At 32.2% G+C, this 11,249-nt stretch overlaps 1 protein-coding gene and 1 non-coding gene across 2 annotated transcripts; both read right to left on the bottom strand.

Moving 5' to 3' along the window:
- Positions 1-3,969: 3,969 nt before the first annotated feature.
- TRNAA-AGC (transfer RNA alanine (anticodon AGC)) lies at positions 3,970-4,042 on the bottom strand. Its single transcript has one exon. It is a non-coding gene; the product is annotated as a tRNA-Ala (tRNA).
- Positions 4,043-7,627: 3,585 nt separating this feature from the next.
- On the bottom strand, positions 7,628-10,900 carry LOC133804624 (inositol-3-phosphate synthase). The gene is made up of 10 exons (XM_062242774.1): positions 10,589-10,900; positions 10,403-10,471; positions 9,996-10,131; positions 9,647-9,894; positions 9,323-9,549; positions 9,111-9,226; positions 8,809-8,985; positions 8,447-8,635; positions 8,295-8,357; positions 7,628-7,977 (listed from the first exon to the last, which is right to left on the bottom strand). The coding sequence occupies exons 1-10, from the start codon at positions 10,774-10,776 to the stop codon at positions 7,858-7,860; spliced, it is 1,533 nt and encodes a 510-aa protein (XP_062098758.1). The 5' UTR covers positions 10,777-10,900; the 3' UTR covers positions 7,628-7,857.
- Positions 10,901-11,249: the final 349 nt, after the last annotated feature.

The following is an 11,249-nucleotide window of genomic DNA, read 5'->3' as shown; positions in this document are numbered from 1 at the left end:
ATAAAATATATAAATGTAAAATTAAATTATCAGATGTAGATTAATTTTGGTTGGCACACATTATATTTACTAATATATTGTATTAAGAAACATAGAATAATCTTGACTAGTACATATGGATTAATAAGGTCAATGTACCAAGAAAGAAGCATATCAAGCGCTTAGATTCTAAGGTGATCTCCAAATGATGACATCAAACCTAACTTCAACTTCAAAAAGTTCAAATTTGGTTCTCCAACCTAGCACTAACTTCATGTTTATTTTGATGGTATTCCACTGTTTAACATCAATATTGATGTTGCACTATTAGTTTGATGCAAGAGGTAAAATTACACGTATATCTATGTTGTCTTTGGTTTCATCAATGGATATGTGCAAGTAATTAGAGAAGTAATTAAGCTCTTCGGGAGCTGGTGGAGTTCTGCAGAGCTTGCCCAAAGCTCCTTGGAGTGTAGTATCCGCCCCCACAGGTTGAGTTTCTCTCGGGCATGGATGTCTCCAATTGAGGCCACGTTCCAAGGACCACCCCGAAGGTCCTCCCGTCTTCTTGATTTGTTAGTCCTCCAAGTCTAAGGGCTTTGTCATCGGGCCTGGCGAGAGGACCAGGTATCACACACTATAGCCTTGGACCACCACAAGATTGTCTGGCAACTTTTTGGGTTCCTTGAATAGTGGCACCAAGTTCATACTCTCGACAATTGGTATTTCTCACAACACCGCCTGACACAAGAAAACGTGTAGTCGCACCCTGACAGTGTTAGGGGCATGTCTCATGTAAAGTTGATGGGCTACAACCTACAGATTGGGCCCCCTGCGATATGTACAGGCCCACATTCTTTATCAGAACATGCAGAGGGGTTAAATAACAATTAACTCCCCAAATAATTGGAGAATTTTTGTAATTAATGACCTTTGGCCCCTATAAATAGGGCTTGGATACCATTGTAAAAGGGTGGATAACTTTTGTACTCAGTACAATATATACGATGCCTGAGAAAACCTCCATTGAAGCTTGCTATTTCAAGCTTCAAGAACTCTAATACGAAAGACTCGTGGACTGAGGTTGTTTTATAACCTGAACCACGTATAACATTGGTGTTTATCTTCATTATTTTCTTTAAAGTTCTTTTATTAAGTTGATAGCAAAAAAGTCAGTCAACAATCCCTATCTCCAATTAATAATTACACATATATCATTATTAAATATATTATTTTTTGTTAGCTTTTAGTTTTTTCATTTTTTTTATATCAAGTGTAATGTTTTTTTTTTTTAAATGTAATGTTTTTTTTTTTTCATAATGTAGCAATTTAAGTTAAGTTGAATAATACTATTTTATCTTTCTCTTTATTGATATAAAATTATTATTACTTAATAATATATATAAATGTTAATATATAAGATTATTATTAGTTAAATTATTTATTGATGATAAAAAAGAATAAAAAATGAATATTCTTTGTTGAAGTGAAATTTGAAGTAGTGAATAGAGATGAAATAGTAATTTAAAGTAAAAAATGTAAAAAAAAAAATGAAGTTAAAGTAGATTTAAAATGATGTAATGATTGGAGATGGCCTAAGTCTTAGCACAATTTAGTTTCTTGTGCTTAGAGTAACTAATAACTTATAGTAACCAGTAGGACCATGTTGCTTCAAACAGAGAAAAAAAGATATAAAAAATTAATTAGTATACATGGCACACATGGATTAATTTGGTTAGTGTACCAAGAATCATGGGTTCATGTACGTATAGATATAAATTAGTAAGGTCAGTGTACCACCATGAGGTTACTTGAATCTTACTAATTTATACCATGAATAAGGAGGGAAAAAAAGGTGAAAAAATATAAAGTAAACAAGGCAAACATATGGCGGAAAACAAATTATAAAAAGAAATAATATCAAGCCATTTTAAAATTTTAATTATTATAAATAATTAACAATGGATATACACTAACTCCTTAGGGGTTAGTCATCTCATAGTAAATGATAAGGAGTTTTCTTTAAGAAAGAATGGTATTTTAGAAATCATCATTAGATTTGTGCTATTTAGAGAAGCATGAGATTGAAATGTGGTTTTTTAAAAAAAAATATTTTTTGGTATTTTTTTTTCTTACACAAATTAAAAGAAAACATGAACTCTCAATTCACAGTTATAGCAAATAGCATGATATGTTACTACAAATGATAACATAGAAGGACTCCTCAAAACTCATGGTAGCCTGTTTTTTTTAATATATATATATATATTGTTTTCCGAGATTTTTGGAAACTATACTAATGAATATTAGCTAAGACTAATGATATGGAATTTAGAGGATTAACACAGGATCTTTACGTGGTTGGGGCGTTAATAAGCCTTAGTCCACGAGTCAGTTGTATTAGAGCTTGAAAAATCTTTTATAATGGAGTTTCTCTCTATGTTTTGACAGAGTAACTGTATACAAGTCGAAGAGAGATCCATTTCCCATTGTTCTACTGCCCGTATTTATAGGCTCATGGGAACACTGGGTCTGGGCCGGGTATGACCCGGGCCCATCAGAGATATGGATATTCTTAGCCTCTCTGGTGGAAGCCTAATGTAAAAGATAAAACATACATAAATTCCAGACCAATTAAGGCCCAATAAGGTGGCCCAAGAACTATATTTCGCCCGACAAAACGATGCTTTTGGTCTAGACACTTCGAGTTACGAGGCAGATTCAGGGGACAAGACCAGTCAGAGTACTTGGTAGTGCAGATCTGAAACAGCGTGCGTGCAATCTTGAGGTGGCCTTTTCCGCAGGTGAAAAGTAGGGACAACCTCCACGCGGAGTGGGGCGGCTTCAGGATCCTGGACGCTTTTCTCACCAACCGGGGACGACGTGATCCGGGTTCGTTTACCTTTGTCCCTCTTCATTTACCACATGCCCGGACCGTTACCAGGCTCCGGGACCAGGCACGTATACCACCGGGGGGGGGGGGGGTCCGAGCTGTCTGCATGTCTCCCGGATGACTGTCCCGGATAACCATACCGGACCCTCGTCTGGCCCAGAATTGCACTAGGGCCGTGCCCCCTTGGATATTCCCGTACCAAGAGGCCTTGGGCCGGGCCCACATTTGAATGCCCTGACCATGGGCCTGGACGGTCGTTCCGGGCCCACACAGGAAATGGGGATAACATATATATATATAGTAACATGAAGTCATTGATTTTAAGTTTTTATGTTGATCTTTCACACAAAATTATGAATATAAAGTACATATGTATCTACATGTTTCCATTAATAAATAAATAAAAAATAGATCTTAATTAAAGTAATTGGAGAGAGGACTTGATATAGGAAGAGGCAAAGGATGCCCAAGGATGGTATTGAGTAGAGTTATGTAAAAAAATTTGCAACCTGTCCAACTTAAATAAATTGCTCAAACTAATCTAAAAAAATCGAAAAAATTGCAACTCGAAAAACCCGAGTTAAATTTAACCTGCCTAATTAAAATTGATCTGCCCAATTAAACTTTTTTTTTATTAAATATTAAAAAAAAATCTTGGACTTTAAGTTTCAATATTTTATTTTTATTTTAAGAATAAATGTTTGTTTAACACTTTTATGTTGATTCAATTAATATTTTAAAAACTACAAAAAATTTAGAAATTTTGAAGCTTGATATATAACAATTATACTAACAACATATTGTAAAGAAAAATTATAATAGTTCGAGCGGGTTAACCCGACCAACCTGCCCAAACCGTAAGACAGGTTAAATTTTTTTTTTATTTGGACAGAATATAAATTAATTAACTCAAATCGATTTAAAATTAAAATAACCCGCACCTCTACCTACTATTGAGAGCCATGTGTAGATGGGAATAAGATCATATCAGAGTGCCCTCCCTGAGTGAAGATATCAAACTAACTGAGGAATGGGGAATTTTCAGAAATACCAAAATAAAAATAATAATATAGATAAAAGTATGATAATTAATTATTTGGAGATGCGGGGAATCGATCCCCGTACCTCTCGCATGCTAAGCGAGCGCTCTACCATCGGAGCTACATCCCCTGTTGGTTGTTTATCTTCATAAAAATTAAATATATAAAATACAAATAATCATTAGACCATTGTGATTATTATGACCAAGCCAAACAATTGGTTCAAGTTGCAATTAAATTATGAATGGAATTTTTGGGGAGCCTAACTCGAGACCTATTTGAAGCAGTGTCAGTTCATTTTGTAATAATTTATTTCATAGTTAATTTTCTCTTCCAGACAACTTGATCTTCAATGAGATTTCAATAAAACCAAAAAAATAAATTATTTACGAGTAATAATCAGTAATCACATGTATAACTCCAGAGAGCTGCTGCTGATGGTTGATGCTTCTCTCCTCCACGTATAACTCCAAAGAGGCAAAAAAGTGAAAAAAGACAAGACTCAATTATCTCCTACATGATAAATAAAAAGTCTCGTGCAGCTCAATAATTGAGGTTACACTGACAAGTTGTGTATTAGAATCTCTGTTCTATGTGGATCCTACCACAGTACTAGTAATACTAACATGTGTTTACTAATGTTTACTTGTTTATTTGAGAATTAAGAAACTTACAAATCTTTAATAAAAACAAACAATGATTCAGTTGTGGACAGGATTATGATTTATGATACTCTTTCTCACTGTAAATTCATCAATCAAAAATACCACTTGTAAGAGAGAGAGAGAGAAAAAAAGAGTGAAAAGCTTATTGAATAACGACATCCCAACCAAATATAAGCACTATTCAATAATTAATCGGCTAACAAGTAAATTAGTCCCCAAATACATTATTTAGATAAATGTTTCTCTTTAAAAAATAATCAATAAATGACTCATTCTAATAAATTAATACAGTGAAGTTCTATATGTGTCCTTCCCTTTTTATTGGAAAAAATGGAGGAAAGTAGATTGAGATTGACCACATAAGGAAACAGCCGACTTCTCCTTCTCTTTCTTGTTGTTTTTTTTTTTTGCTCAGAAATTTTTTAGTAATATCACTCTCATTTACGTTGGTTTGCTGCAAAATATAATAGAAATGATACAGTAGGGGTAATCTAGTAAATTAATAATCTAAAAGGCTATTTTCTACCATTTTTAAAATAAAGATATTGGGCTTCAAATGCACTTAATTTGGGTCATTTGTTATAAATTCTCATAATTTATAGGATCCATGTAGCACAATCAATAAATTCGAGGTCATTTTATAGCTATTGTTGTTGGAAAACGACAACTGTTTTTTTTTTTTGAAAAAAAACAAGTTTACTTATCATAAAGTTACCACCTAAATAACACATAGACAAATGAAAACAAAATTTTGGAAGTTAATTTAACTCTAGACTTCAAATACTCATCAAAAGATGTATAGGTTTATGTTCCTATAATAAGGACCACAGTCGTGTCCACCAGGAATTAATTATTGAGTCTATTATGGTCCTTAGATATGGCCCATTGGGTTTCTCTTTTTGTTCCCAAAATGTGAACCACATGAAATTTAGAGTTTGGGAGAAAAGATTGATTACAGAGACAAAGGACCACATGAAATTTAGAGTTTCCTTCACATCATTATCACCCTTCTAATAATTCATCAATTTCAATTGAAACTCAATGTTACTTTAAGTGATTTTCAATACTCCATTTGTAGGGGGAAGTTAAACCATCGATAAAGCTTAAGAACATTGCTCTCCACTGCTTTTTTTTTTCTTTTTCAGAGAAGGTTTTGTTTCTTCTTAGTTTGTCCCCTATTTCTTTTTTCAAATGGATCTTTGTAGACTACTATTTTATAAATTATTGTTTATTACAAATTGAAATGAAATACTGTATCATTTTTATTACAATTTAAAAACTTTAAGAAATACAATTTTAATCACTAAAGATCCTCCTTTTAAAAAAATATATTAAAAATTCTCCAATAGTGTTAAATTCCGTGATGCAATGCTATATCATTTTTGTAAAAGAAATAACTTTTATAATGGTATGCTAAATTTGATTAGCATGTGTCAAAATAATCACTCATTATTAATGATAGAATACTATTTTTACAAATTCTACAATTCAAACAAATCAAATACCGAGAGAGCCCGGATTTAAGGGAACATAGACGAGAAGTTGCAGGATGTTTTACTCCTTAATAAAAAAACTAATTTTAAGAAAATAACTTTTAAAAATAGAGTTAGAAAAACAGAAAACTTTAAGAACAACAAAAAATTGTTTTCAATTGTTCTTAAATTTTTTTGGTCAAATTTTTTTCTCATTATCTCATATTACTCCCTCTCATTAATTTATCTCTCTTTATTTTTTCTATCATTACTTTTGATCTCCTTATTTTCCTTCTCATAACTTATTATCTCATTATTTTCTCTCATCAATTCCTATATCTTTATTTTCTTTTTCATTTTTTTTTCTTGTATCAATTTCTCTCTTCTCAATTTTTCATCCTCAAAATTTCTCTCCTTATTTTCTCTCTTCTTATTTTTCATAATTTTTTTTTCACATTACTTTATCTCATTATTTATTACAAACTTTTAAAAGATTTTTCTCTTTATAAATATATTTATTAGTTTTTTATTTAAGATATTTTTTATAAAAAAATAAAACTAAAAAAATATTTTTAGAAAAAATTAACCAAACACTTGTTGTTTTTTTTAAATTACAAAAAATATTTTCTGTTCTCATTTATGAAACACACAATTTTTAAAACAAAAAACAGAAAACAATGTCAAACAAGCCATTAACTTTCTTTTTTTATATACAAACTCAGATATTTATATATACTAGATACAAATAATGTACAATGTATGTTTGCTTAGTTTTATTTATATAATTTATTAATTATATTATTAAATTTGTATCATTGTCATATAAATTTCAAATAAATAAATAATATTATATATAAAAAAATCTAAAAAAGAATCTCAAATAAATAATATTATATAAAAAATAATATTTGGTAAGGGAGGGCACATGCTTTAAGATAGCTAATCTTTCCAGCGAGAAACTTTTTTTTTTTTTGATTTCTGACCAATCCAATTCCGCCCATGAAATTTATTTCCGAATGTGGATTGGGCATTTTCTTGATGATATAAACATATTAAATGAAAAATTAAACCAAAACATTATTTATGATTTAAAAATATATATATATAATATGATAATCATTTTAAACATAAATGATATTTTTTTAATAAAAATTAAGATTATGTATTATATGTTATTATAATATTTAAATTTATATTGATATAACTATTAAATATTATAATAATAATAATATTTTATAATGTTTAAATTTATATTAATATAATTAGTAAAAAGTTAGGATCATAATAATATTTTATAACATTTAAATTTATATTAATAAAGTTATTAAATATCTAGCCTATTATAATATTTGAATTTAAATTTAAATTTATATTAATATAATTATTATATATGCATTCTTATATAAAAGTTAAGAAAACAAACCATTTATGTTATCTACACTTTTTTATATAATAGAAGATAAATATATATAAATATATATATATATATATATATTCATATTCATATGTATGTGTGGCTTAGCTGTGTCTGATAAGGATAGACTATTTGACATGTTCCACAGTTAAAAAGAGGCAAAGTTGTAACCAACACATCACTTTATATATATATAAGCTTATTTCTACTTCCAACGCAAAATAGTTGCATTTTGCTTCTGAATGAGCTATTGCAACAGTGCTAAAACTTACATATAGGCTGATTTGAAAGACAGAAAACCACAACTTTCACATACAAGATTCACAAAAAGAGGATAATTTTTAGTTTTTCTACAACTTATTATGAATCAAAGCTAACTCTCCTCCTACCAAATTCACTTGTATTCCAAAATCATGTTGTTCTCTGGAGCCAATCCAACACAAGCCCTCATTATGTTCTCCAGCATTGCCCTCTGCTTTGACAGTGCATTCACAACTGGGGTGCCCGGTGGGACCTGTTCATTGTAGCCACACTCACACAAATTAGTTTTCAAGGCCTCTTTCTTGAGCTATTTCAAGTATAACATAATTGTTTTATTCTTATTTTTTGCTAATTATGTGTATATTAATACAGAACAGCAATAATCACTGATTAGTTATTCATATGAACTCATTTTACAATTAATTTTTCACTATAAGACACAACTTTGTCATGCCCCACAACTTTCCAATTTTCTTTTGTTTATCAAGTATTTCAAAATGGTCTATTATTCATGAACATAAGAAACAGTGTAACCAATTAGTTATTAAAAAAAAATTATCTTTGACTTACAAGAGGAGCCTTGGTGAGGTAACTCAGAATTGTAGCAACAGGGTGGAATGAGTGAAACTTGCTCTGTTTTTCAACAAATGAAAAGAAAGATCAATAACTTGGTATAATCACTATTACCAGTCAAACTCATTAAAGTAAGCATAGTATTTTACCTCCCCTTCAGCTTTTAACTGTATACGGGTGCTGAGCTCAGCAAGGAGAACCAAGTCCAGAATGATGGGAGCAGCCAAAAGGGAGTCCTCACATGTGTTGTGGAGCACAATAGTGTTTGTCCCTCCCATGAATATCTCAGAAGTATATTCGTCCATAGCACGCTTGCTGTCCCCCACATATGGCACATACTACAACACAAGCAAACACCATACATTGCAATAGTATCAAAATTCAATTAATAAGTTCATATCTTTAGAATTACAAAAAAAGATAAAACTATAAGAAAGCAAAATAACCTCTTGTACATATTTCCAAATAAACTATGTATGTATATTTCAAAAGGGGCATATGTGGAGTTTACCTTAATGACCACTACATGGTCAGGATGCTCGCCTGGCTCGTAAAGGATACCATTGCTGGCAACCATGTCATCCACAACGTTGCTCTTTGAAATCTCTTTAGAACGGAAAGTTTGTGGGGCCGAGAGGTTCATACCGTCATTGTTTCCCAAATGGTTGTAGCTCACTATGGAGGTTGGCTGCAGTGAGATTTTGATTAAAAATACAAAATTTTATGAGATACCTGTACTGATTTTATTATACAAAAGTCATCTAATTGAGCTAGAATTCATGATAGGACTGAAGCTTATGTGATCAAGAGTACCTTGATACCAGCCCCAACGAGGAAATCGACCAGCACAGATTTCATCTTGGTTTGACCACTCTTGAAGTCATCCCCACCAATCAAAGTGTTGTTCTTAATAGCCAAATCAATCAGCCCTGGAAATAAGCAAGACAAAAGTAGTATAGAACTAATATTAGAGATTGATTGTATGGTGTTAATTAAGAAAATCAATTTATGGTCTGGTAACCAACCTGGGACAAAAGTGTTTTGTGGGCTTCCATTAATGAAAGGAACATTTTCAAAGATACAGGCTATGGCATACAAGGTGGATGGAGAAATCTCAGCTTCATTCTTGTCCACTGAAGCCAAAAGGTTCTCTATAGTGTCGTTTAGGCCACCAATTACATTGCTGTACCTTTCTGTGTTTGCTGTCCAAAGCACAACTACTTTATCAACCTTGTTTTTCTCCTTGAATTCTCTGTTATTATTAGTGTAAAATTATTAGCACTAAACATCCCAAGTATTAGACCTTTCTCACAAAAGACAAGAGCACAAAACGAGTCTACTTGAAGTACCTAATATCCTTGATGACCTGTTGCACCTGTTCCTTCTTGGTCCCCTTGATAACGTTGTTGGCACGTGACCCTTGATTAGCAGCAATAAAATCAGGGTCATAGATACCAGGAAGTGGGACCATTGACTCCATGTAGGGCCTTAGCTGCTTTTGCAGGTCAATGTCTAGAACTTTGGCTCTTGCCATGGAGTCTGCTAGGTTCATGTCGCTTATGTCCCATCCCCCAAAAACAATGTCATCTGGGTTCACCTGTATTGTATAGATTGATGTTATTAAATACATTAAGTCATATTCCAACTTTTTCACTTTTCACTCTTACTAAATTTACAATCAAGTGATACATAATATACCATGGGAAGTAAGCTCTTAAATGGAGCATAAATTTCTTCTCCATTGAAAGACCCAACACGAATGGACGATGCTTGGGTCAGTGAGCCAAAGTAGTTGGCTTGTTGCACTTTGTCCTTGGTTGCCCAGGAGATACCTCTGAAAATAATCAGTACCCACATCTTAAATGAAACCAAAATACGCACACCATTACAAATGACAAAAACTAAGCATTATAATAGTCATATCATATAAAAAGACAAATTAAACAAAACGATAACACTGCTTTATTAAATTAATAGGCTCAAACAGGCATCTTAAAGAGAGAATCAAAATTTTATCAACTAGGAATTAAAAATTGAAATGAAAATCGAAAATGATCATCTTGGTAGTGCTGAAAATCAAGTAAATATAACAAAGAAAAACTCACTCTCGGTTAGCAATGACACCTCCAGTGAGACTTGAGCCATTGTTTCCACCCCATCCCACAAGCATAACCCTGTCAAATATAATCTAATAAGCAACTAAAATCTAACAATTGCATGAAAGATAAAAATGGCTTCTTATTAATTTTAAAAACTAAAAAATAAAATGGAGAGGGATTTTGAAAACAGACCCAAGTTTAGGGACATGGGTTTCGGTCTTGAATTCGTATTTGACAGTTTTGGGTTTCACAATCCACTGATAGGTTCCCTTTCTATTCTCATGGACAAGCTCAGTAGTCTCATAGTTGTACACAGAATGAATCTCACTCTCTGTGTACGTAACGTTTGGGCTATCGACCTGAAAGCGTTCAATGAACATTTTCTCGAGAAAGTGATGGAAAACGGAAAAAGAAAAGAGTCTTCTTTGAAAGCTAAGGGGAGAAACAGGGGCTAAGAAGGGAGGTGAGGTGTTGAATCGATCTCAATCCTGAGCTTTGTGCATCTTCCATTTTGCACCAATACTCTGTATTTATGGAGCGAATATTTGACACGCTGCTACACGTGGCGCAACCTCAGCTTGCGGGTCCCGCAATATTATTGGCGCTGGGCTTAGAGAAGCGTGGCCATGCAAAAAACGAAAAAAAGAAATTATAAAAATAAAATAGTTTATTATTATTATTTTGAGCGAAGTTTATTATTATTATTATTTGTTAAACGAAACGAACCGATACGAACCGAAGGTGCTCGAATGAAGCGGGTGACTCTGAGTGAGTGTGACACTCGTGAACGAGTGACTAAACTCAGTCAGTAACTAATGATAAGAGTTTAGGAACAATTACGTACCTATAATAT

Source organism: Humulus lupulus, chromosome 1 (assembly GCF_963169125.1).
Source record: "Humulus lupulus chromosome 1, drHumLupu1.1, whole genome shotgun sequence".
NCBI lineage: Eukaryota > Viridiplantae > Streptophyta > Magnoliopsida > Rosales > Cannabaceae > Humulus > Humulus lupulus.
Note: the sequence above shows the minus strand (reverse complement) of the source record. Positions and strands in the feature narration are given on the sequence as shown.